At 41.1% G+C, this 26,911-nt stretch overlaps 1 protein-coding gene and 1 long non-coding RNA gene across 3 annotated transcripts; one reads left to right on the top strand and one right to left on the bottom strand.

Moving 5' to 3' along the window:
- The first annotated feature begins 1,501 nt into the window (after nucleotides 1-1,501).
- Nucleotides 1,502-26,368, top strand: PLAC8 (placenta associated 8). Of its 2 annotated transcripts, none has more exons than XM_031664572.1 (5): nucleotides 1,502-1,650; nucleotides 8,145-8,285; nucleotides 11,006-11,130; nucleotides 22,273-22,386; nucleotides 26,089-26,368. In XM_031664572.1, the coding sequence occupies exons 2-4, from the start codon at nucleotides 8,174-8,176 to the stop codon at nucleotides 22,375-22,377; spliced, it is 342 nt and encodes a 113-aa protein (XP_031520432.1). In that variant the 5' UTR covers nucleotides 1,502-1,650; nucleotides 8,145-8,173; the 3' UTR covers nucleotides 22,378-22,386; nucleotides 26,089-26,368. The 2 variants fall into 2 exon arrangements, with proteins under 2 accessions (XP_031520432.1, XP_031520433.1); XM_031664573.1 differs by lacking the exon at nucleotides 1,502-1,650 and adding an exon at nucleotides 6,382-6,565.
- On the bottom strand, nucleotides 4,556-6,210 carry LOC116274196. Its single transcript, XR_004182791.1, has 2 exons — nucleotides 5,912-6,210; nucleotides 4,556-4,725 (listed from the first exon to the last, which is right to left on the bottom strand). It is a non-coding gene; the product is annotated as an uncharacterized LOC116274196 (long non-coding RNA).
- Nucleotides 26,369-26,911: the final 543 nt, after the last annotated feature.

Raw genomic sequence — 26,911 nt, 5'->3', positions numbered from 1 at the left:
TTAGAGTCTGCCATAATGCCACATATTCTCACTGTACAACCCCACACAATAGCCTTGTTCTAGTGGGAAAGATTTCCCATCCCCAAGAACTTTTGAGTGAATGACAGGGAAAAACTTCAGAGTGAATGATAGGAAAGCTGGCCACTCTCATTTCTTAATTTTTTTTTTTTTTTTTTTAGAGACATGGTCTTGCTGTCACTCGGGCTGGAGTGTGGTGACACAACATAGCTCACTGTAACCTCATATTCTTGGGCTCAGGCAACCCTCCTGCCTCAACCTTCCAAGTAGCAGGGACTACAGGCCTATGGGCACTTACCCATAGGTGGCTAATTTTTTAATTTTTTTTTTTTTTCTCAGAGACAGGGTCTCACTGTGTTGCCCAGGCTTGTCTTGAACTCTGACCTTAAGCAGTCCTCCACCTGGGACTCCCACTGTGCCAGCCAACTCTCATTTCTGAAAGGTTTTGTTAAACAAAGTTTATGAGAGGCCATTGTTATGGACTAGCCTCCTGCTTTAGGCCCCAGAAGATCAGACCAAACCAGAATGGAGTCACTTGTGCTAAGTGACATATAATCAAACTGAACTTTGAAATGGGCCAGTTTTCCAAAACACAGGAGATTGCAGTCAACCTGAGTCAGTGTTGTAAGGAAGTCCTCTCTGTTTTAGTCTTATAAGGAAAGTAACTTTGAAACAACCCATCTAGCTTGTTTTCTCTGTTTCTGCTTTCTTCAGCCCTTCTCCGTTTATAAAGTCAAACTTCTCTGCTTAGCTCACCAGAACATTCATTCTATTTTATAGAACGATGTGTTACTTGATTCTAGAATTGCAAATTAAAGGCAATTACATCTTCTAAACTAAATTTGTTGTAATTTTGTCTTTTGACAATTTAAACTATGGAATCAGAAATTCAAAGACTATGAACAAAAATTTCAAAAGAAACAAATAGTAATACCACCAATAAGAAGAATAATTAAAAAGGTACAAAGACATTGGAAGTAACGTTCTAAAAAGAGCCATAGTTTGGAGCTGAGCTGACATAAGCTAAAATCCTAAGTGAGTAACTTGTTAGCTGTGTGGCCTCTGAAAATCAACTCAAGGATCTGAGCTTGTTTCCTCACTTCTAAAATTGGAAAAACAAGGCCTATCAAAGTCATCAACGAATCATTGAAATGCTTGGCCTATTTTAATATTCAGTATCTGTAAGCTCATACCATTAAAGGGTACTTGAGATGCCAACTACTATATAATCTGAAACAATAATGATCTTCTTTTTTCCCCACAAAGATAACAAAAAACAAACACACACACACAAAAACAGTAAGCTCTGCCAGACATGTAAAACCAATCAAACTATATAATGAATTAAATTCTTTCCCCACCGAAAAGACAGATCAGTGTACCTAACACAATATAGGAAAAGGAACACACCTTATTTGGCAAGAGATATATTCATTCTCCAGATAAGAGAAACACACATTGAAACCACTTCTGCTGGATTACGCTGGCCAATGAGAGCGTCTGAAACTGTTCTTTGTACTATGCACTGCGATAGAAACACAGTTGCCTCTCCCCTTTCAGTATTTTTCATTTGTGGTGAGATTCTCTCCCAGGACACAAGACATTTCCTCCTCTGAACCTTATTTACTAATTGTAAGTACAAGTAAGAACTTCTTTTAAAAACTTAGCATTGAAAAAAAAAACTTTCTTTAAAAGTTATTTGATCTTCTTGTTTTTTTCTTAGCATGTTATATTTTGAGTTTCAGCTAAAAGACTAAGGTTTTCTTATCTAATTGCTTTAAATTTATACATTTAGTCAAATTCAACAATTTCGTGCTAAGCATTTTGCCAAATGCCAGGCTTTTCAAAGTAGTGTAAGATCCTAGCCTTGAATCCTCATCAACTGCTGCTGTCTGCAGCAAACACATATTATATATATTGTATTTAGTAACATGATCATTAATTTCACTCTTTATTTCAATATGTATGCATGTTGACTTATGCTGGTCTAATTTCTTTCTGCTTTACAAATATTCTATTTTATCCATTTAAAATATTTAGAAACAAGATATGGAATTTTGTAGATTTAGCTAATGAGTTATAAGAATCCTTGAATTCTCACTATGAAAGTAAGAAAAACAGACTAGAATGCTTCAAAATTAAATTCTGGTGCTTCATTAATATGTATAAAGAGAGATGGAGAGATTATGAAATGGAAATGTTTCAATCAAAGCAAAAAAATGAAATTTAACATCAATAAACAGTAGAAAGAAGAGAAAAATCTCAATAATATGTTGTGTATGGATTAATCAATATTAATAATATGTATTAATATTACTGTAATTAATATCATGTATTATATTAATATTAATGTATTTTAATAAGATAGTGGGCTGTCCTCAGGAGTGAGGTGCTCATAGAAAAGAGAGACAAATACAAGATTGATTCTTAACTAATAGATAAAATTAAGATGTTTAAAATATGAACCAAATACTGCAAGATTTCCTGACATTGAGACCATTCCACAGAAAGAACTTCCTAAAGAAAGGTATTCTAGTTTCATTCTCCCAAGCTCACCCACCAAGATTCCCATTTCACTTCCTCCTGCCCCTACTTTTCCTGCATTTTCCAAGGTGGCCCCTGCCAATTTTTTTATCACTCTCTTTGCTCCTGTGGGGTTAAAGATGGTATAGAACAAAATAGCTGTGTGGTCACCTCGCAATGGGTAGAACTGCTGGCCACAGAAAGGAAACCTCAGGCATCTCCTTAGCCCTTACCAAATCCAGCACAAGACTTTTACACATCCTGGCACTCAATAAAATATTTGCTGAATTAACTTGGATCTGTAGTTATTAGTAACAGAAGAAAAATAAGGCCACTGGCCGTGGGTTACAGAGTGTGCTCTGCAAGGCCACTGGCATTAGAATCTAGTGAAGTGCCCAGGATACTTCACATGCCTGCACCTGAAGAGAGAGGAGCTAGTTTGAAATGTGCTCCTGGGAATGCGGGAGGGCCTAGCATGGGCTTCATCACCCTGGAGAAAGATAGACTGTTTTTCGAATTCTCACCGAAGCAGCTACGTGCTCACCAAGCCATGTCTGTGAGAAGGGCCACCTTTTTCGATTTCACAGGACAAAATCCTATGGCATAAGGGCAGCAGCCCTGCAGGTGTGCGCTACAGATTCTTAGACCTTAGCTCATTCTATCTAAATCACAATGTCTGAACAGTGTGTAGAATTCTACATTGTACAGATTCCTCAACCCTAGCTCACTCTATCTAAGTTACAGTCTCTGAGCAGTGTCTGGGAATCCACATGTTAAAGAGCTGTCCAAGTGGTTTTACTAATAGTAACCTTTGAGGACCACTGAACTAAGGAGACAAGCTGGTACCTAAGGTCCTAGAAATTCTAGATTTTCGAGGAAATTTTCTCTCCACTTACTGTTGACCTTTTACCTTGAATGGCTAAGGCTAAAGATGTCATGGCTAAAGCAAACAGAATTGTGGTTGTTTGGAACAAGCAACAATTTTACATTTGTTTCTGTTTTACATTTGTTGTAACTTAAAAGATACCTTGAATTTTTAAATGATCACAGAGGCACATACAAATGAGTGTGTTTGCTTTCTCATCTCAGTTTTATAACTATCAAGAAGGTATTTTTTTGAATAAGGTATCTCACAGGAGAAGTTATTAGACCCTTTTTAGAATAAGCTGGAAGTGACAGATGGAAGTCCTGGAGAGCAGTTCCCTTTAGGACTACTCTTCTATGCCGGGATAAGCCGAGTAGACTTCTCCACCAATATAGGTAATCTGCACTAGGGAGGAACTTATAATAGCATCAGAAACCTCCTGGGGCCCCCCATTCTGCACCAGTTCCTAGTGCTAATATTCACAAAAGCACCTGGGTCCCTGCAATCTCCCACATTCAAAAGAGGAAGTCAAAAGTACAAAAGTAGTGAAGGAAACAGAAACATACAATGTTGACTGTTGGGCTAAAGACTGTTGAGGCTACTACATGGAGGAAGTAAATGTTCACACAAACTAACTGGCAGTTAGCATATGGATATTTGAGATACAGTTGAGATATATATATATATATATTTTTTTTTTTTTTTTTTTTTTTGAGACGAAGTCTTGCTCTGTCGCCCAGGCTGGAATGCAATGGCGCGATCTTGGCTCACCGCAACCTCCACCTCCCAGGTTCAAGCTATTCTCCTGCCTCAGCCTCCTGAGTAGCTGGGATTACAGGCATGCACCACCACGCCCAGCTAATTTTGTATTTTTAGTAGAGACAGGGTTTCTCCACGTTGTTCAGGTTGGTCTTGAACTCCCGACCTCAGCCTCCCAAATTGCTGGGATTACAGATGTGAGCCACCGCGCCAGGCCGATACAGCTGCTTGGTACAGAATATAGAGATGGCCACTGAGTGGATTTCAAAGGCACTCAGAAAATGTTCAGGACTCAAACTGCTATGAAGTCTAACATTAGCCAAATTGAATACACAAACACATACGCCATACACTAAGTAAAGACAGTCAGGTAAAGGAGAAACAATTAGATCATTGCAGGGTGGTTTTTATTCTGAAATCTTCGGATTGCTGTTATTGTATTAAAAATCACAATATAGCCTTCTTGAAAAAATAAGGGTGTAAAATGAACATGTTTTTCCTCTGAAAGAGTTGTAGGATCATCTTTATTTATTGAATACCAGTTTCGTGCCAAGCGTTGGCTAGGGGCCAAGAGGGAAAAAAAAAAATACAAACAGCTATAGTATCATTTGTATGACATGCCCCTCCTTTGTTTTTTGTTTTTTTGGTTTTTTTTTTTTGGAGACAGAGACTCGCTCTGTCACCCAGGATCCACCCGCCTTGGCCTCCCAAAGTACTAGGATTACAGGCATGAGCCACTGTACCTGGCTTGGTATGCCCCCTTAAATTTTTTTTTTTCTAGTCAGTGGATTTGCTTTTCGTTTCTGAAAAGGATATTTCTTGTTTTGCTTGTAAAGGAAATAAATGCTAAGTACAAAAAAAATTATCGGCCATGGGTGGTGGCTTACACCTGTAATTCAGTGTTTTGGGAGGCCAAGGCAGGAAGATCACTTGAGGCCAGGAGCTCAAGGTCAGCCTGGGCAACATAGTGAGACTCCCATCTCTACAGAAAAGGAAAACAAATTAGCCAGGCATGGTGGTGTACGCCTGTAATCTCAGCTACTCAGGAGGCTGAGGTGGGGGATCACTTGAGCCCAGGAGTTCCAGGCTGCAGTGAATTACGATCATGCCATTGCACTCCTGCCTGGGCAATAGAGAGACCTTATCACAAAACAACAAAAAAAAGTCTATCAGCCAATCACCTAAGGATAACCACTTGACATTACTGATAATTAGCATTTCATATTTTTTTTGGTATTTGATAATTAAGATGAAATGCATAAGAAATTAGAATACATATTCTCTAGCATTTCCTGTAATGCTTCTTCCCCCAAGATTCCAAATGTGGGAAGCCATCACCCAAAAATATGGTTTTGACCATGTTAGTACTGGAGTTGGGATTTAGGGAAGATCTGGGCCCCATCTGTAGAGGTCTGAAGAGTCAGGTGAAACATTAGCCTTGTTTGCGTTTTCAGGGCTGGGCTCTGGCCCTTGTTTGCTGTGCACCATCTGGAGCCTGCATCACGCATGGCCTCAGCCAGCCGGGAAGCAGAGAGCGTGGTGACGGGGCCGCTAGTGAGCTCCTCCTGTGTACCAGGTTCCGAGCTAAGGTTTTGAGAAACCTCGGTGAACTTGACCCACAAAATTCCCTGCCTTTGTGGAGCTTACCCCTCAGTGTTGGGGATTTGGGACTTACTTTTCCCAAAGCCAAGCTAATTATTGTAAAAGGGGTGAGTGACGAAAACGGAATCATTGCAAGGTCCTTACCTCTTATTTCATGAGATTGGCGGCATGAGTGTGTCTAGAGGGTTGTGACTGCTTCCTCTTACATTGTGGGCATGTACAGCAGGACTAGAATCCAGGGTCCATCTAATAAGCATTCAAATCAGCGGGCGGGGGAGAGGGTGGGTGATAGTTTCTTGTCTTACTTTCCGATCCCAGCGTTGCTCAGCCCATACCATCTGATAAAAACTTTTTACAATTTAGAAACAAACGCCCGGTGAGCCTGGGCGCCCGGAGCGACAGAGTGGCGGGTGCCCGGGAGGGAGCGGTGCCAGCCCTGCCCAGCGCTGCGGCTCCTGGCGCCTGCAGGTGGGGCTGGGCTCCGAGACCGCGCGCCCGCTGCCGGGTTCACGCCGAGTCCCCAGCGGCGCGCCGCCTGGGCGAGTGGTCCCCCGAGGGCAGCCATCCGCAGGCGCCATTCCCTGATTGCGCCAGCAACAATGGGCGGTCTCCTTGGGATGGATTCTGCGCAGGCTGCTCTAAGAATTCACCGGCAGGCAGGTCTGGTCCCAGCAGAGGAGACCCAGGGGTCCCAGAGCGGCTCTGGCGGGAGACGTAGTGCGGGGGGTGGTGATCGAAGAGCCCCAAGCGCAGCTGCCGCTCACAGTCCCCTTCTCGAGTGCAGAGCGGGCGGAGAAGGTAAGAAGCCCACCCACCCACTCCCCGCCTCCTGAAGCCCCTGCTTCAGACCAGTCCCTGCAACTGGGGAGGAGCCAGGGGGGCTCTCCGCCTGCCCGATCCTCCTCCCTGGAAGAGGCCGGAAGACAGCGGCAGCCAGACACATGCTCGCCTAGTCCATCACCCGACGTATCTGCCCCTAGACTGGGACTCCTCCGCCGCCACACACACACCCGCGGATCATGCACGCCCTGAATGATCGGCTCAGCCGACCCCTCCGGTTTTTTGTTCACTTACTGGAAACTTCTTTTGCAGAAAATCTTGTTTGCTGTGGGATCCACAGATGGGTCCGCCTCACTCTTCCAGTGTAAAAAAGCAGTGAACGGTTATTATGGTACATTTAAAAAAAATCAAGCAGAAGCCATAACCACTTTAATGTATATGGAAGGGCACATCTAATACATTTAAAATAAGCTTCAGCTCTTCTGAATACAGTTCATGGTATTTTTATTTAAAGACAAATTCTTTAGAATGAGCCTGTAAGGTGGGTAGGTCAGAAACCTCATTTTACAGATTAATAAGTGGACATTTAAATGACTAGTTAAATGATGAGTCTAAGATCACAGTTTCAGAAACTAAGACTTGGGCAAAGACTCTCTCACTCCTAATCTAATTCATGTTCCATGACCCTACACTGCCTCTCATGATGTAGAGAAATGAGGAGTAACCTTACCAAATGTACTTCTTAAATAAACTGCCCGTACCACACAGCAGCGTCCGTCAGGCCAGCGCTGACACAGGATTGCAGGCTCCCAGTAAATATGAAGTGAAGGACAAGTCAGGAAGTAGGAAGACTGGAAATGGTTGCTCATAGGAAATCAGTCCAAAAAGAAATAATAAATTAGGAGCAAGAAGTGGGGGGACATACAAAAAACTTTAGCATGATGCCATTTTAGAGAATGTTATTTTCCATAATTCACTACTTTCGGCCACGATCACAGGTTGCTCATTTGTTTCGCTGCCTGTGTGGATACCAGGTACCTGCCTAAAAACAGTACATGAGCAACACTGTTCCGCTCTCTTACCCCACGAGAAGCAACTGTTCACCTTCCCAGTTCAGAGAATTCTGTGGTTTTTGTTTTTGGGGGGTTTGTTGAGATGGAGTCTCACTCTGTCTCCGAGGCTGGAGTGCAGAAGTATGACCTCGGCTTAATGTAACCTCCACCTTCCGGGTTCAAGCGATTCTCCTGCCCCAGCCTCCCGAGTAGCTGGAATTACAGGCACACGCCACCAAGCCTGGTTAATTTTTTGCATTTTTAGTAGAGACGGGGTTTCGCCATACTGGCTAGGCTGGTCTCGAATTCCTGACCTCAAATGATCCGTCCACCTCGGCCGGGATTACAGACGTGAGTCACCGCGCCCGGCCCAGTTCGGTGAATTCCTTCCTCCCACCTCCACGGCCTCTATCTTGTGAGGGGTGGAGACAGAAATTCTGTTCTTCAAATAAAGCAACTTCCTCTACACTGCCTCAGCATCCTGCCCTAACGTGGGCTTTCAAGAGCAACCTCGAGATCTCTAACGCCACTCTTTGACTTTTCAGTCCCCTGCTTTTAAGACCCAGCACTGAAAATGCAATCTCAGGCGCCAGTGGTCGTTGTGACCCAACCTGGAGTCGGTATGGCACCCCAGAACTCCGACTGGCAGACAAGCATGTGTGACTGCTTCAGCGACTGCGGAGTCTGTAAGTGTGGGGAAAGAAGCCCCTTAATTGATATCGAGGTGAATTACCAATGACTAAACCCTTCCCCTATTCCTCCCTTATCGTGTAGAAAAAGTTTTTAACTTACTACAGGCACTCTGCATGTCAGGCAATGGTATGTTTAGCAAAAAAAAAAAAAGCCTCCCGTAGGGATAAGTTAATTTTTCTCCAGTCCTTCAAAGAACAGTCTTATTCCTAAAATAAGTTCTGGGTTAAGATAATAGCAAAAGAGCTAACGACTCAAATTGAACGAGTATAGTCCTACCGAACTAAATAGACCTTACATTAATTTAAAAATTCCAAGTTGAATTTGATTTTTTAGAGCATTTGTCTCTAGTAAACATATAAACAACTCAACATTTTGCAGTAGTTACATTGTGTCCACCCAGGGATGTAGCTGCACTATGGTTTTTCTATATGTCAGTAGAACTATTTTCATTCATGGTATTTTAGCCTTTTTACACACCCTATCAAAGAATTCTGTGGCAATTAGCTTGTCACTGAGGAAAAAAACTTGACTGCTTTGTTTCTTTTCTTTCTTCTTTTTTTTTTTTTGGCATGTCTCACCTCTTGTCCCCCAGGCTAGGAGGGAACAGCACAATCACGGCCTCACCTGCAAACCCTCTGGCCTCCTTCCGGGTTCAAAGAGATTCTCTCCTGCCTCAGCCTCCTGGAGTAGCTGGACAGGCCTGCCACCACGGCCCTCGGCTAATTTTTGTATTTTAGTGGTAGACACAGAGCTTCACTCCTGAGCTGGGCCTGCCATCTCAACTCCCCACAGGTAATCCGCCAGCCTTCTGCCTCCCAAAGTGCTGGGACAAGCTGAGCCACCGCACTCCAGCCTGGGTTTTATAAGATCTCCTAAAAGACTTTACTCGGTATCTCCTGCCCAGTCTCCTGCAAAGGAAGTTTCAGTGAGATGGGCTAGAGAGGAGCAAGGTGCTTAGTTCTCAATAATGACCAAGAAACAAACACATCCACCTACAGAAACTTGCTCTGAAGTCTATTTGCTTGCCTTGGTCCACATAGTACTCTAAGACAAGAAAATAAAATACATTATCCTTTAACTTGACAGTTGAAATTGACTTTGAATGAGAGTTGAATTGAACCTTGTTTTTGCTTTTTGTTTTTTTGAGACAGAGTCTCACTTTGTCAACAAGGCTAGAATGTAGTGGTGCGATCTCAGCTCACTGCAATGTCTGCCTCCCCAGTTCAAGTGATTCTCCTACCTTGGCCTCCGAGTAGCCGAGGTTACAGGCATGCACCACCACACCCAGCTAATTTTTGTAATTTTAGTAGAGATGAGGTTTCACCATGCTGGCCAGGCTGGTCTCAAACTCCTGACATCAAGTGATCCACCCGCCTCGGCCTCCCAAATTGCTAGGATTACAGGCATAAGCCACCATGCCTGGCCTGAAATTGAACTTTGAATGTGTTAAGAATTATACTCAGGCTGGGTGTGGTGGGTCACACCTGTAATCCCAGCACTTTTGGAGGCCAAGGCGGGCAGATTACAAGGTCAGGAGTTCAAGACCAGCCTGGCCAATATGGTGAAACCCCATCTCTACTAAAAAATACAAAAATTAACCAGGTGTGGTGGCGGGTGCCTGTAGTCCCAGCTACTCAGGAGGCTGAGGTAGAAGAATTGCTTGAACCCGAGAGCGCCGTTGCACTCCAGGCTGGCAACAGAGCAAGACTCAATCATAAATAAATAAAATAAACATAAAAAAAGAATTACACACTCAGTAGCATAGCAAGGGAAAATTACCTAGGGAATAAAACAATTGGGTTAGTTTTTTCACTCTCATTGTCTGGAGTGATGACTTAAGCTTCTCAGGACACCAGTTCAACATCTGCAAGTCAAAGTAAGAATTAGATCACATTGGTGAAACTCTCTAAAGATGAACATGTTAACCCTCTTACCCCTAGTATTATTATTACCCAATTAAATGAATACACAAGTTCCAATCAAAGCTTAATTGCTTAGTAGCACATTTTCTTAAATGTAGATCTGATCAAATTATTCTCCCCTCTTAAAATGTTTCAGTGGTTCCTCATAACTCTCATGACACACTCTTAACACTCAGAGTTTTTCATCGTCTGCTCCCCAACCTGCCTCAACCCACAGCTAAATCCTCATCCCATCCCAGGGCTCCAGCCATATTGAATGAACACTAGCCTTTGCCAGGATATGCCAGATTACCTCGAAGAGGCTCTTTTCCTTTTTGTCCACCTTTAAAACATCTCCTCATCCTTCAGTAGTCAGCTCAAACAGCATTTCCTACTGAGGGCCTTGTAGGCCCCATTTTTCTGGGTGACCTGTTGGCATTTTAAACACGTTTCTGTTGGAGAACTTTCCCTATGATCTACCTTCACTACTAGACTTGAGCCAGGGGCACTGTCAGTACTGAGGATAATGTCTGGAAAATGAATACGTTTTACCGCATCAATGAACAAATGAATGAAGGCAGAGCTATGACAAGAATGATATACTTTACAAAGGCGTGGTCATTCCTGAAATGATTTGCGTGTGGAGGGAGAAACTGATGCAAAGCTAAACAGAAACACTGAAGATGGGCTTAGCAGCAGGCTACATGGCCAAGGCCTCGTGACTTGGACTGCCATTTGTGAAAGCAAGCTAAACTTTCAGCTGTGGCAGGGGCAGAGTGGAGTAACGTGTACCCCTGGTTTCATGTGTCTAGGTCTCTGTGGCACGTTTTGTTTCCCATGCCTTGGGTGTCAAGTTGCAGCTGATATGAACGAATGCTGTCTGTGTGGAACGAGCGTCGCAATGAGGACTCTCTACAGGACCCGATATGGCATCCCTGTGAGTCTGTTACCATACCATCTCACTCAAATATGCAACCACATTCAAAATAATTATTATAAACCTAGAGATCATTTGATGTATGCATCTTCTGAAATTGATTGATAAGAGTTCCCTAGCATGTGCAATCTTGCATTCAGTTGTAGCAACAGATCTTCTGGTTATGTGGCCTCCTTCTAGGTTTCTGTTGAAAACCTGAGAAAATAAATAACTCATATTTGCAATGGATGTCATACAATGGAAGAGGATTATTTAGGATCTACTGTGCCCCAGATGCATTACATGTATTATCTCACTTAATTCTCACATCATCTCTGCAAAGCGGGTAGGTCCACAACATTTTGCTGATGAGAACTTTAAAGTTTTAAGAGGTAGAGTAATTTCCTCAAAGATAATAGTAGAGAAAGAGTCAATACTCAGTTCTAACTGTCCATTCATACACTTTCCATTACACCAACTCCACTTTTTGTAGGTGAGAGGTTGTATTACTTAGGGTTCTCCTAAGTGCATTAGAAACAGAACCAATAAGATTGGGAGTGGATGTGTGTGTGCTTGTGTGCATGTGTGTGTGTGTGCACATATATATACAGGCAAACTTCAGATATACAGGTTTAGTTCCAGACCACCACAACAAGGTGAATATTGCAATAAAGCAAGTCACACGATTTTTTGGTTTCCCAGTGCACATAAAAGGTATGCTTATACTACACTATTAAGTATGCAATAACATTATGTCTCGAAAAACAATATATGTGCCTTAATTTTAAAATACTTTATAGCTAAAAAATACTAATAATAATCTATCTGAACTTTTAGCAATTCATGTTTTTGCCTGTTGAGGGTCTTGTCTCAGTGTTGGTGGCTGCTGACCAGGGTGCTGGATACTGAAGTGGGGTGACTGTGGCAATTTCTTCAAGTAAGGCAACAATGGTCTGGGTGTGATGGCTCACACCTGTAATCTCAGCACTTCAGGAGGCCCAGGAGGGCTGATCATTTGAGGTCAGGAGTTTCACATGGTGAAACCCCTCTTTACTAAAAATACAGAAATTAGTCAGGCATGGTGGCAGGTGCCTGTAATCCCAGCTACTTGGGAGGCTGAGGCAGGAGAATTGCTTGAACCCAGGAGGCAGAGGCTGCAGTGAGCCCAGATTATGCCTCAGCACTCCAGCCTGGACGACAGAGCAAGACTCCATCTCAAACAAAACAAAACAAAAACAAAAAACAAATAAGGCAACAATGAAGTTTGCCTCACCAATTGACCATTCCTTTCATGAAAGGAAAGATTTCTATGCTGTTTGATAGTATTTTACCTACAATAGAATTTCTTTCAAAATTGGATTCAGTCCTCTCAAACCCTGTTATGGCTTTATCAACTAAGCTTACGGAATATTTTAAATCCCTTGTTGTTATTTCAATCATGGTCACAGCATCTTCACCAAGAGTAGATTCCATCTCAAGAAACCACTTTATTTCTTTCTCTTTTTTTTTGAGACGAGTCTCACTCTGTTGCCAGGCTAGAGTGCAGTGGCTGCGATCTCAGCTCACTGCAACCTCCGCCTCCCAGGTTCAAGCGATTCTCCTGCTTCATCCTCCCTAGTAGCTGAGACTACAGGCATGCACCATCACGCCCAGCTAACGTTTGTATTTTTAGTAGAGACAGGGTTTTACCATGTTGGCCAGGATGGTGCTGATCTCTTGACCTTGTGATCCACCCGCCTCAGCCTCCCACAGTGTTGGGATTACAGGTGTGAGCCACCCCGCCCAGCCTTAAGAAACAGCTTTCTTTTTTTTTGAAAGGGAGTCTCACTCTGTCACCCGGCTGGAGTGCAGTGATTTGATCTCGGCTCACTGCAAGCTCCGCCTCCCGGGTTCACGCCATTCTCCTGCCTCAGCCTCCCAGGTAGCTGGGACTACAGGTGCCCGCCACCACACCCGGCTAATTTTTTGTATTTTTAGTAGAGACAGGGTTGCACTGTGTTAGCCAGGATGGTCTCAATCTCCTGACCCCATGATCCACCCGCCTCGGCCTCCCAAAGTGCTGGAATTACAGGCATGAGCCACCGCGCCAGGCCAAGAAACCACTTTCTTTGCTCATCCATAAGAAGTAACTCCTCATCTATTCAAGTTTTATCATGATATTGCAGCAATTCAGTGACATCTGTAGGCTCCATTTCTAATTCTAGTTCTCTTGCTATTTCTACCGCATCTGTAGTTACTTTCTCTACTGAAGTCTTGCACACCTCAAAGTCATCCATGAGGGATAGACTCAACTTCTTCCAATCTCCTTTTAATGTTGATATTTTGATCTCCCCCCAGGAATCATGAATTTTTTCTGTTTTGTCTTTTGAGACAGGGTTTCAATCACCCAGGCTGGAGTTCAGTGGCGCCATCTTGGCTCACTGCAGTCTTCCCCTCCCAGGTTCAAGCGATTCTCCCACCTCAGCCTCCCAAGTAGCTGGGGCTATAGATGTGCACCACCACACTAAGTTAATTTTTTATTTTTATTTTTTGGTAGAGATGGGGTTTTACCATGTTGGCCAGGCTGGTCTCGAACTCCTGACCTCAAATGACCCGCCTGCCTTGGCTTCCCTAAATACTGGGATTACAGCTGTGAGCCACCACTCCTGGCCAGGAATCATGAATATTCTTAATGAAATACAAAATTATTAATCATTTCCACAAGATTTTTGATTTACTTTCCCTAGCTCCATCAGCGGTATCACTGTCTATGGCAGCTACAGCCTTCAAAAATATTTTTCTTTTAATAATAAGACTTGAAAATCAAAATTACTCCTTGATTGGCTGCAGAATAAATATTCTTTTAGAAGGCATGTAAACAACATTAATCTCTTTGTATGCATCAGAGTTCTTGGATGTCTAGGTACATTGTTAGTGAACAGTAATATTTTGAAAATAATCTTTCTTTCTGAGTATAGGTTTCAGTAGTGGGCTTGATATTTGTTAAACAATGCTGTCAACACATGTGCTATCATCAAGTTTTGTGGTTGCATTTATAGAGCACAGGCAGATTTAGCATAATTCTTTTTGTTTTTTCTCGTGGGGTGGGGGAAAGAGAAGTGATTAGAATAATTCTTAAGGGCTCTAGGATTTTGCAAATAGCAAATGAGCATTGGCTTCAACTTAAAATCACCAGTTGCATTATCTCCTACGAAGAGAGTCAGCCTGTCTTTGGCAGCTTTGAAGACAGGCACTGACTTCTCTCTAACTATGACTTTCCTCGATGGCATCTTCTTCTAGTAAGGCTGTTTCATTTTCATTGAAAATCTGTTTTTTAGTGTAGCCACCTTCATCAATTATCTTAGCTAGACTTTCTGGATAACTTGCTACACCTTCTCCACCAGCACTTGCTGCTTCACCTTGTGATTTTATGTTATGGAGATGACATCTTTCCTTCAACCTCATGAATCAACCTATTTTAGCTTCAGACTTTTCTTCTGCAGCTTTCTTTTCTGTTTGTTTGTTTGTTTGTTTGTTTGTTTTGAGATGGAGTCTCGCTCTGTCGCCAGGCTGGAGTGCAGTGGGGCATGATCTTGGCTCACTGCAAACTCCGCCTCCTGGGTTCAAGCGATTCTCCTGCCTCAGCCTCCCGAGTAGCTGGGATTACAGGTGCGCACCACCACACCCAGCTAATTGTTTTGTATTTTTAGTAGAGACGGGTTTCACCATGTTGGCCAGGATGATCTCAGTCTCCTGACCTTGTGATCTGCCCACCTCAGCCTACCAAAGTGCTGGGATTACAGGCGTGAGCCACCGCACCCAGCCTCTTCTGCAGCTTTATCTCTCTTATCCTTCACAGAATTGAAGAGCACTGGGGCCTTGCTGTGGATTAGACTTTGACTTATGGGAATATTGTGGCTGGTTTGATCTCCTATTCAGACCACTCAAACTTTCTGCAGATCAGCAAAAAGGTTGTTTTGCTTTCCTATCATGTATATGTTCACTGGAGTAGCATGTTTAATTTCCTTCAAGAACTTTTCCACTGCATTCGCAACTTGGCTAACCATTTGGCACAAGAAGACTAGCTTTCAGCCTCTCTCTGGTTTCAATATGTTTTTCTCACTAAGCTTAATTATTTCTAGATTTTGATTTAATTAGGAGATATGGGACTCTTCCTTTCATTTGAACATTTAGAGGCCATTGTAGGGTTATTGGCTGGCCTAATTTCAGTATTATTGTGTCTCAGGGAATAGACAGGTCCAAGGAAAGGAAGAGAGATGGGAGAACAGAACACCTGGTCAGTGGAGCAGTCAGACTACACACATTTATCAATTAAATTTGCTGTCGGTATTAGTCCGTTCTCACATTGCTATAAAGAAGTACCTGGGCCGGGCCAGGTGCGGTGGCTCACACCTGTAATCCCAGCACTTTGGGAGGCCAAGGTGGGCGGATCACGAGGTCTGGAGATCGAGACCATCCTGGCTAACAAGGCAAAACCCCATCTCTACTAAAAATACAAAAAATTAGCTGGGCGTGATGGTGGGCGCCTGTAGTCGCAGCTACTCAGGAGCCTGATGTAGGAGAATGGTGTGAACCTGGGAGGCAGAGCTTGTAGTGACCGGAGATTGGGCCACTGCACTCCAGCCTGGGCGACAGAGTGAGACTCTGTCTCAAAAAAAAAAAAAGAAGTACCTGAGACTGGGTAATTTATAAAGAAAATGTTCTCGCATTGCTATAAAGAAGTACCTGAGACTGGGTAATTTATAAAGAAAACGTTCTCGCATTGCTATAAAGAAGTACCTGAGACTGGGTAATTTATAAAGAAAAGAGTTTTAATTGGTTCATGGTTCCACAGGCTGTATAGGAAGCATAGTGGCATCTGCTTCTAGGGAGTCATCTGGAAGCTTACAATTATGGCAGAAAGCAAAGGGAGAGCCAACACTTCACATGACTGGAGCAGGAGGAAGGGGGACATAGGTGCTACACACTTTTTTTTTTTGAGACAGAGTCTTGCTGTGTCACCAGGCTGGAGTGCAGTGGTGCAATCTTGTCTCTCCCATCTATCTTTGTGTGTGTGTGTGTGTGTGTGTGTGTGTGTGTGGTAGAGACTGGTTTCACCATGTTTACCAGGATGGTCTAGATCTCTTGACCTTGTGATCCGCCTGCCTCGGCCTTCTGAAGTGCTGGGATTACAGGTGTGAGCCACCACGCCCGGCCTGTGCTACACACTTTTAAACAACCAGATCTCACGAGAACTCACTCACTATTGGAACTAAGGGGAAAATCTGCCACTACAATCCAGTCACCTCCCACCAGGTCCCACCTCCAACATTGGGGATTACATTTGACATGAGATTTGGGTGGGGACAACATCCAAACTATATCACCACCTTATATGGATGGGTGTAATTCATGGTGCCCCAAAATAATTAAATAGTAACATCAAAGTCTAGTGATCACAGGCGGCCATAACAGATATAGTAAGAATGAAAAAAATTGAAATATTGCAAGAATTTCCAAACTGTGACACAGAGACATGAGGTGAGCACACGCTGTTGGAAAAAATGGCACCCATAGACTTGCTTGATGCAGGGTTGCCACAGACCTTCAATTTGTAAATTGCAGTGAGCTGAGATTGTGTCATTGCACTCCAGCCTGGGCAACAAGAATGAAACTCCATCTCAAAAAAAAAAAAGAAAAGTGATAGCTGATTATAAAATCATCTTTTAAAAAGGACCGAAGTGAGAAACACAATTGTCTGTGGATGACAAAGACATTTTAGGGCAGCCACAGTTAAAGGCACAATTGACAAGGAAATTTACTTCTGTGGCACACAGCCATTCAACATAATAATTATAATTATTATTGTTAACATATACTAAGTCATATTAGAATCATAGCACTTTTATATAATTTTGGAACATATACCAATAACACATTTACACGAATGTAGACCAAAGAAAGTCATTTCATATTTGACAATGCTTCCTGTATGATTTTTGTACCAAATAAGCCGTTTTAAGACTTTAGAGGACCTAATATCTAAATATTAGGTTAGAAAGAGACATAATTTATAATTTGATTTTGGAAAGTTTGTCAAATATCAAAGGTTTAAAACACCAGATATCACAAAATAGAATCCCAAGTCACCATAAGTCATTCATTTGGCAAAAATAACTAACAAAATTAAAAAAAAAAAAAACCTTTATTTTAATAGAGGAGACTTAGCTTTCTAAACAAGACTCAATGAAGATAGCATGAAGCCAGCTGAATCTGTCTCTTCTTTCTGTCCTTTTTTTCCCTGCCATTTACCCAAAGGAGAAAACAAAACTCTTTCATTATCTTTTAACATTACATAAAAATCATCTTTGAAAAAGAAAACTGAATTTCATGTTTGCATTAGTGCATCTTTAATGCTAAAGCTAGTTTTTACATACAATTGTATATACCTATCCAGTTTTAATTAGTTTGACCATAAGGTAAGATTTTCATAAACTTTTTAGAACGCTTTATAATTTTCCATCAAACAGCAGATCCATTTTCTAAGAAAATCCTGTTATTTGGACACATGGGCCCAGATTCTGGCCCCACGTCAGTATGATTTGAATGTTTTAACCTATGGAAAAATGCTAAATAATTTTTTTAGCTCTTGGCCAACTGGTTTATACTAACAGAATGTTTTACAAGATCAACCCTTTACAAACCCTTTTCACTTTGCTTAAACCTTTAGTTTTGTCCCGTTACTCTTTTAGGTTAAGACAATCTTTAAAACCCTCGGGCCCGGCACAGTGGCTCACGCTTGTAATCCCAGCATTCTGGGAGGCCGAGGTGGGCGGATCACAGGGTCAGAAGATTGAGACCATCCTGGCCAACATGGTGAAACCCCGTCTCTACTAAAAATATGAAAATTAGCTGAGCATGGTGGCGCACACCTGTAGTCCCAGCTACTCAGGAGGCTGAGATAGGAAAATCGCTTGAATCCCGGAGGCGGAGGTTGCAGTGAGCCGAGATCGCGCCACTGCACTCTAGCCTGGCCACAGAGCGACTCTCCATCTCAAAAAAAAAAAAAAAAACCCTCAGAACTAGACAAAATTACATTCCCTTTAACAAAAGCCATATTCTTATGCCTTCTTACAATCTTTTACCAAAACACATTCCCTACACACCTTGTATTTTTTAAAACTGTTTCTCCAGTGGTCTCAATTACATGTTATAGTATTAACTCTTAGCAACTTTTATTTTTGGTGAAAACTCTGGTAAGTAAGAGATTTTAATTATGTATTGGGGTGGAGCCTAGGACATTAGACAGAAATGAAGATAAGGTCTGACTTTTTAGCATAGCTAGTGGGCATGGCTCTCCATATGTCCCCAGGCCTTATATATTATCTAAGCCGCCAAAGTAGGTAAATCGAACAATTTTCAAAAGTCAAAGAAACAGTTTGACCTTAAAGCATTTAGCAAATCTGATATCTGACCTTAATTTAGGACAAATGTCTACATTTTCAAGACAACTTATTTTACCAATAATCTTTAAAACTGTCCTTATTTCCAAAAGATTACTAAAGCCATGTGAACAAAGAGGCATTAAAGTTTCTATTGTTCTGACAAAATATTTTATTTAAGCCCTTTTTTCTAAGCCAATTAATCAGAGCTCTTTTATATATAAACGTCACACACACATACACACAGACACACACACACCTCACATGTAAATACAGACAGACAGAAGATTGGGCACTTGTAAGATTTTTTCATTTGCCCGTTTCTTAATTGGATGACTAGCTTCAGGGTGGAGCCCTTGGAGGAACAGAGCTGGGAGAGCATGCATTTCTAGGACCAAATAAGTAACAAATAAACAGCTGAAGGCAAAGACAGATCTCCAAAGTTAAAGATGCCATTTTATACTAGTTTCCGGATCCCCAAAAGGAGGGAAATACTACGGAAGAAGACAGTGCAGTGCTTTTACCGACTGTGCATTTCATTACAAGGCAACCCAAAGCCAATCAGCCCATTTTGTAATTAGCCCATCCTCATGAGAGTCTCATCTCCCAGTGAGGGGTGAGGATGTTGCCTTATCTTCCAGGTGGCCAAGAGCATGCTTCTCTGATCCAAGTGTGCAGTCAAGTATCCCTCCATACTACTGTTAACCACCCCTTAAAGCATATTTCCTACTTAGTTATTACACACCAAAGCTCTCTCATAATGCAGAGTGATTGTTGATACCCCCCAAACTCAAAATCGTCAGATAACTCAAAATCGTCAGATAACATGCAAAACAGAATAGAGCCTTTGATTTTGACAGGGATCTATCCACTTTGGCTGTATCCAATTCCTGGGGTTTCATGAGGAAAACAGTGGGGTTTTTTTTCCCCCAAAACGCGGTCTCTGGTGCCTCCTCTGTTTTTCCCAATGAGTCCTAGGCTACTAGGGCCTCTCATGTGCCTTAAGGATGACAGGACCAAAAAAAAAAACAAAAAATGGAGAAAAATAATTCAGTCAACTGAGAAGAAAAAAATCTTTTTTCAGAAAAACAAGTTCCAAGAAGAGAAAAACATTAAGGCCTTTTAAATATACCTATAGCTTGCTTATCCACTTTTAATTAAGCTGACTTTTAACAAAGTACTCTCTAAAAAATAAATCCTTTCAGATATCTTATTACCCGACCTTAGCCATGCCAAGCGGCCAATATTTCTGGTTTCTGAACTTTACCAAAGGTAACCTCCTCGGTTCTTCAAGGACATGGCAAGCAGTTTCTTTTTTACAAGATTTACAATCTCCACGAGGTAGTTCAGAGAAAGGAAAATTCAAGAGGGGAAATCAGAAGCTATCCACTGGTGGAAAAACACCTCAATAAATGGCAAAGTTACACAAATAACAAACCAGAAAGGAATCATTCCAGAAGCCAACAATTGAACCCAGGCCGCCACTGCCAAAAAGATAACGCCTTGGCTGCTGAGCTGTATAGCACTGAGCAGTTTCTACTGCTTTTTCCAGAAGGAGCCTAGAGAAGCCAATTTCAAGCTCACAAGGCTTTTATCTGCTCAAGAAAAATTTTTTGGACTAACTATGACATGAACCCCCAAATTCCTGTCCTCTGGATGGTGGAAACCAAAAGAAAGTATCCCCATATGGTCACAAGATTTAGCTCTCAAGGACATAAAACAAGACATAGAAATGTCTTACAGTATTGTCTATCATATATCAAGTAGGAAAAAGAAGTTACGGGATAGCATGACCTCATTTTTCAAAAACAAAAGAACTCCTGAAATGCCAAACTATATGTCTATGTTCATAGCTGTATCTTCGTCTAATCTATATTTATATGAGTCATAGGCATAGAACAAAAGCTAAGGAAAGAGGATACACAGCAGATTATTAATAGTTTATCTCTCATAATGACATTGGGTAGAAAGGGATTAGATTGTTATTTTCGCTTAATATTGTTCTGTGTTTCAATTTGTCATTAAAATTATCTATAGCATGCATTTAAAATTGTTTTAATTTTTATTATTTTTAAATTTTGTTCACAAGTGCTGTCAGTAAGCGTTTTTTTTTTTTTGGTAATTCACAAAATGGTAAATATTTTTAAGTGACAATATAAAATAGTTTCAGCTAGGTGCAGTTGAGCACGCCTGTAGTCCTAGCCTGAAACTCTTTTTCAGGAGACTGAGGTGGTGAAACTGCCTTTGCAAAATTATGACCGAGACAATGAAAGAGATCTAACTTAACTGACTCCATCTCGCTTCTAATCTCCAAGCTGTCCTTGTTCATTCCCGGGTGTAGGCTGAACTAACTTTGGGAAAAACTTAGTTTATAGTTTAAACAAACATGGTAATAGCCCTTTCCCAAAGCAGACCTCCTTTTCGCCTGGGGACTAGATTGCCTTTGTAGGACTCACATTAGCCACAAGATTAGAAATTATAGTTTAGAAGTCATGGAGCTGGAGGCTACAAGGTTCTGACCCTCCCTAAACTGCTTCTAAGATCAGTGCTTGATATGGTTTGTAGACCCTGCACTTGATGGAGATTAGGGTTCATCTCGTGCCCTGCCCATGACTGTGTTCAGTTTCAAGTCGATTAAATGCCAGGAATGTAAATGCCACTGTTTTCTAATGCAGCTTTAATATTTTTATTTATCAAAACCCTGAAACAAAGTGTTTTTAAAATCATCTAATTTTACAAAGTAGTCCCCAAAAGTTTCTTCCTTACTTCTTCCCTAGAGCTGATGTCTTGGGAATTTTTCTCCATATCTCCAAATCACACACTTGTATTGCTACTTCTTGACTTTTAGTTAGAGGCATTATCTGTTAACCTCCTACTAGGGAAGATGTGAATTTAGTTCTGTTTTCTCCTCCTCCCCCCACCACACACATGTGCCCTCTCCCCCATCCCATTCTTTCCAATATAGTTATATGGTTAATTCCATATTCAGTGTTTACATTAGGATACTTATATTTGTTTTATTCAACTTCAGAGCTGAGTCATGCAGTAAATATGATTGCTTTTCCTGCTCAATTTTGTTTTTCCTGGTATTAGTAATTATTGAGTTTTTTGTTAGTATTTTTCCTCCATTTACTTATGAGTCCTTTAACCCCAAATTGTTTGCCAGTTTTCTAAATCTCTTCCCAACACCTTCAACACGTAGATGTTTTATCATTTTCATCTTCATGATGAAATCACTTCCAGTCCTACTACCTTTTGAACTAGTTGCCCATTATTCCTAGTGCTTAGCTCTCATCCTGGGATCTCCCTTCACCATGACCCTGGAGATTCCATTAGCTTCTCTCCTATGTTAGACTCCTGCTTCTTATATCCCATATCTTCCTCTTCCTTGGTTTACACCCACATTTTGGTGGAGCACATCCTCTACTAACTTCCTGTGACAGAGAGGAGGTCCAGGAGAAAAGAGTTTTGAAATTCCACTTCCTAAAGATATTTAACTCTCATACTTGATAGTTTGGTTGGACATCTTCTTACATTTTCAGAAATGTAAAGTATAGAAAAATATTTTCTGTCATAAAATGAGACAACATTTATATGAAAAAGCGAGTAACATTTCCTAAATGTATCCATCCAAACTCTGAATCCTAAAGAGCAGTGCCTTCTGCTTCTCTTCAAGATGTGGCAAGTCTTAATTCCAAATAGGTGAATTTTATATTTTTATTTCTTTTTTGTTTTCAAACAGGGATCTATTTGTGATGACTATATGGTAACCCTTTGCTGTCCTCACTGTTCTCTTTGCCAAATCAAGAGAGATATCAACAGAAGGAGAGCCATGCGTGCTTTCTAAAAACTGATGGTGAGTCAATGCAAACATTCCTCTCAGAATATGTGGGTTTTTAGAAATATCACTAACGACTTTGTCAATTACTCATTGTTTTGAATAATTCAGCAATAGCTATTTCTTAAGTCTCCTGAAGTGCTATCATGATATCAAGATTGGCTTTAATTTCTTCTTATGAAGAAGATAACTCCATACTTTGAAACCATAATTTAGTAAATAAAGGAATGGTGAATTTTCTAAACTTCTCAGAATTCTGGTGATCTATTAAGGAAGCACTTACCAGTTGTAAAATACCAGAGTATGGTGAGATACAAAAGAATTAGAAAACATGTTCCCTGTTAAGACAAACAAGTTGACAAAAGGAATTGGTAAATAATTATAAAATAGAAGAGCAATGAAAATAACATACTATATGATATTTGGATTGATTGTGGCATAAAGCATCTATCATAGCAAGGTGAGGTTAAATAGAAAACTCCTATTGGAGAAGTTGAACTTTGAAAGAGGTGGACATAGAATTTAGAACGTTTGGAAATGTTATATGGAATTCACCATCTGAAATTCAATCAAGTCATTTTCAACTAATTTTTCTCAGGACTATCTATTGAGGATGTAGTTAAGTAGAAATCAACATGATTTACTCCATCCCCTGTAGAATATGTCTTGAGTATGGGAAGAAAACAATTTTTCTACTCTTTGTAATAGCCAGTTTCCTTCCTGAAGTGATAAGGACTCTGTATAGGTTAATAAAAATAACTCTTGGGAGATATGTAAAAAAATGTTCATTTACTTAGCAAGTAATGTATCAAGGATCTAGGATCAAGTATACATTGTCTTTGCAAGTAATGTATCAATGTATCAATATCTAAGACTAGGTAAGATACTGTTAGGTATTGTGGTGGGGTTGGGGGGCAAGATGAATAAGCTGGTCCCTCTGTCATTATAGACTTTATACTAAAAAAGGGGGATTAGACAAACCCCTAACTAAAATGCAGAATTCAATTAATGGCTATAGACAAAGTGATATTTTATGTTCAGAGGAGGAAAAGATCACATCTTATAAGATGTATAAGTGAAAGTTTCTTGAAAGAAGTGATTTTTAATTCTAAAGAGGAAGTGTGTATTAGTTCACAACGAGAAACTGATGGCACTGAAACTGTGATAGTTCAAGGACTTAATGAAGACTAAGTATAAAGGTGTGGGTGGGGCACTGTAGGGAAATGACAAGGCATGGTGTAATAATCTGCCTGGCAACAGCCCCAGGGAGGAGAAGAGGGAGCAGTTACCTGAATCCTTAAGGAGAGAGCTGTGTGAAGAAGGCTGCCCTGAAAGAAACAGTATCCTCTCAAGAGAGGGTTTTGAGCAGCCGGAGGCAACCCACAGAACTGAAAAAGTACCCTGACCTCACTTTAGGATGTCCTTCTGGGTTTCCCATTGGCTGAACCCACCAGAAAGGCAGAGGGCAGCCAAGTGTCACTGTAGTCCCCAGGTCGCCTCCCAGGGCACGCAGCAGGATGGTCAAGGGAGTAAGTGAATTAGATGGGGCAAACAGAGGATCACTGACTCAAGATGTGGTTTTAATTAATAGAAATGGAGGCTGAGTGCAGTGGCTCACGTCTGTGATCCCAACACTTTGGGAGTCCAAGGCAAGAGGATTGCTTGAACCTAGGAGTTCAAGACCAGCCTGGGGAACATGTTGAAACCCTGTCTCTTCAAAAAATACAAAAATTAGCTAGGTGTGGTGGTGCACACCTGTAGCCCTAGCTACTTGGGAGGCTGAGGTGGGAGGATCACTTGAGCCTGGAAGGTAGAAGCTGCAGTGAGCTATGATCACACCACTGCACTCCAGCCTGGGCAACAGAATAAGACCCTGTTTCAAAAAAAAAAAAAGGAAAAGAAAAACAAAAGAAATGAAATGTTGCTTCTAATCAGCAATATTCATGAAACTAGAGAGGCAAAAAAAAAAAAGAGAAAATATGAACTTAGGTCCAACTTGGTTAGAACATATGGCATAAGTAGAAAAATAACAAAAAATAAAAGATTTTAAAAAGTGAATTGGGGCCTTAGCATGCAATGTCTGAATACTAAGCAATGACCTGGTAGGAATTGGGAAGTTACTGCAGGCTTGAAGTAAATGAATAGAACTACACTTTAGAAATATGAATCTAAGGCTGGACACAGTGGCTCATGCCTATAATCCCAACACTTTGGGAGGCCTAGGTGGGAGGATCACTTGAGCTCAGGAGTTCACCACCAGCGACCAGCCTGGGCAACATAGCGAGACCTCATCTCTACTAAAAAGTAAAAATAAAAATAAATAAAATTTAAAAATAGTAAATATTAATCTAATAGCAGTATATAGTACAGACTGTACAGGATGAGGCTAGAAGCAAAGATGGGGAGTTAGACCATTCCAACACTGTTTACTTAAATAAATGCATGAAACAATTTACATCAAATATCTACCCACACATTGATAATAATGAGTCCTGATAGCACAAGTGTTTTCTTTAACCTCAGGGAAAATATCTCACTGAATCTTTAGATGGGTTTGAAGTAAAATACCTTGGCAGTCCTGACTCCTCCTCATCAACTTGGACCCTACATCACTCACTGGCAATAAAGCTTTAGATACACAGATATCGAAATGGGGAGAAACGAGAGAAAGAGCAAGAAATAACAACATGATTTACGTTAAAATAGATTGAGACAAAGGACGTAGGAATCAACTGGAAAAGCTCCCCACAGTCCAAACTGGGACACTTTGAGGAATAAAATAAGGTCATGTTAGATTATAACCCAAAGTGTCAAATATTTATGAGTTTATACTAACATAAATGATTGAATAAAATTTGAAAATTGAAGAAAAGTATGTGTGTTGAAAGCAGGGAAAACTGAGAATTTTGAGAATTTCTGTATGGGAGAAGAGACACAGCTGCCATACGGAACTCCACATATTTAGGTGGATACTCCTTCCTCAAGGAGAGCGGCATGATTCCCCACCCTGAAGTGGGGGTGTGCATGGTGACTTCCTTCCAAAAAGTACAGTATGAAAAGTACAGCATGCAAGTACACTTTCTATGCTGTATGGAGTAACTCCACACTGGAGAAACCTGACACAACGACCTGAGGCAGGTAATCAACGTCACCATCACTGGTAATATATTGATAGTTTGCACCCCTGATTTGATGTGATGAGAATGGCACTTTACCTTTGTGGTCTTCCTCCCAAAACCTCATTACTCCAGTCTAACCATGAGAAAACCATCAGACAAACCTAAACTGAGGCACATTCCACAAAATACCTGACTACTCCTCTTGCAAACTGTCAAGGTCATCAAAAACAAAGAGAGGATGAGAAACAGTCACAGTTTAGAGGAGCCTAAGAGAACATGACATTTAAATGTAATGTGGTATTCTGGATGAGATGCTGGAACAGAAAAAAACAGTAGGTAAAAACCAAGTAATCTGAAAATAGTATGGGCTTTGATTAGTAATAATGTGTCAGTATGGGTTCATTAATTTTGACAAACCTCCCATGGTAACATAAGATGTTAACCAACAGGAGGAAAATTGGGTGCTGGATACCTGAGAGCTCTCTGTACTATCTTTGCAACTTTTCCGTCAATCAAAAATGATTCTGCAATTAAAAGTTTATTAAAAATTATAAAAGTACATTGAGAAAATTCAAAACTCTTCTTTGTGTGTCCTTTACAGGTGAAAAGCTCTTACTGAAGCAACAAAAATCAGCAGACAGCTCTTCAGCTTGAGTTCTTCACCATCTTTTGCAACTGAAATATGATGGATGTGTTTAAGTACAACTGATGGCATGGAAAAACTCAAATTTTTGATTTGTTATAGATGAATGTTGTCCCTGAGCTTAGCTAAATGGTGCAGCTTAGTTTCTCCTTGCTTTCATATTATCGAATTTCCTGGTTTATGAACCTTTAAAATTACATTTGAAATATAAACCAAATAAAAGATTTTACTGACAAGATTCTTCATGCCTTTTTGCTCCCCTTAAAATGTCTTTTTCACTAGTTAATTCCAAGGGTCAGTCTCATAATTTTGTTTTTATACTTTGGTTTCTTTTTTCTTTTCTTTTCTTTTTTTTTTTTTAAACAGAGTTGGGGGTCTTTTTATTTTTTTTTTTTTTTTTTTTTTGAGATGGAGTCTCGCTTTGTCACCCAGGCTGGAATGCAGTGGTGCAATCTCAGCTTACTGCAATCACCACCTCCTGGGTACAAGCGATTCTCCTGCCTCAGTCTCCCGAGTAGCTGGGATTGCAGGTGCCCGCCACCTCGCCCAGCTAATTTTTGTAGTTTTAGGAGAGACGGGGTTTCACCATCTTGGCCAGGCTGTTCTCAAACTCCTGACCTCGTGATCCACCCGCCTCGGCCTCCCAAAGTGCTGGGATTACAGGCATAAGCCACCATGTCCGGTCTAGACTTGGGGGTCTTTCTATGTTGCCCAGGCTGGCCTTGAACTCCAGGCCTCTAGCAAGCCTCCCATCTCAGCCTCCCAAGGGGATGGAACTACA

The sequence above is a fragment of the Papio anubis genome, chromosome 3 (genome assembly GCF_008728515.1).
Source record: "Papio anubis isolate 15944 chromosome 3, Panubis1.0, whole genome shotgun sequence".
Classification (NCBI taxonomy): domain Eukaryota; kingdom Metazoa; phylum Chordata; class Mammalia; order Primates; family Cercopithecidae; genus Papio; species Papio anubis.
This window is presented reverse-complemented; position numbering and strand designations above follow the sequence as displayed.

Coding starts and splice junctions, on each gene's coding strand:
- PLAC8 (XM_031664572.1), top strand. CDS start 8,174: ATGCAATCTCAGGCGCCAGTGGTCGTTGTGACCCAACCTGGAGTCGGT. Junction 8,286..11,005: donor CTTCAGCGACTGCGGAGTCT/GTAAGTGTGGGG, acceptor TCATGTGTCTAG/GTCTCTGTGGCACGTTTTGT. Junction 11,131..22,272: donor GGACCCGATATGGCATCCCT/GTGAGTCTGTTA, acceptor GTTTTCAAACAG/GGATCTATTTGTGATGACTA.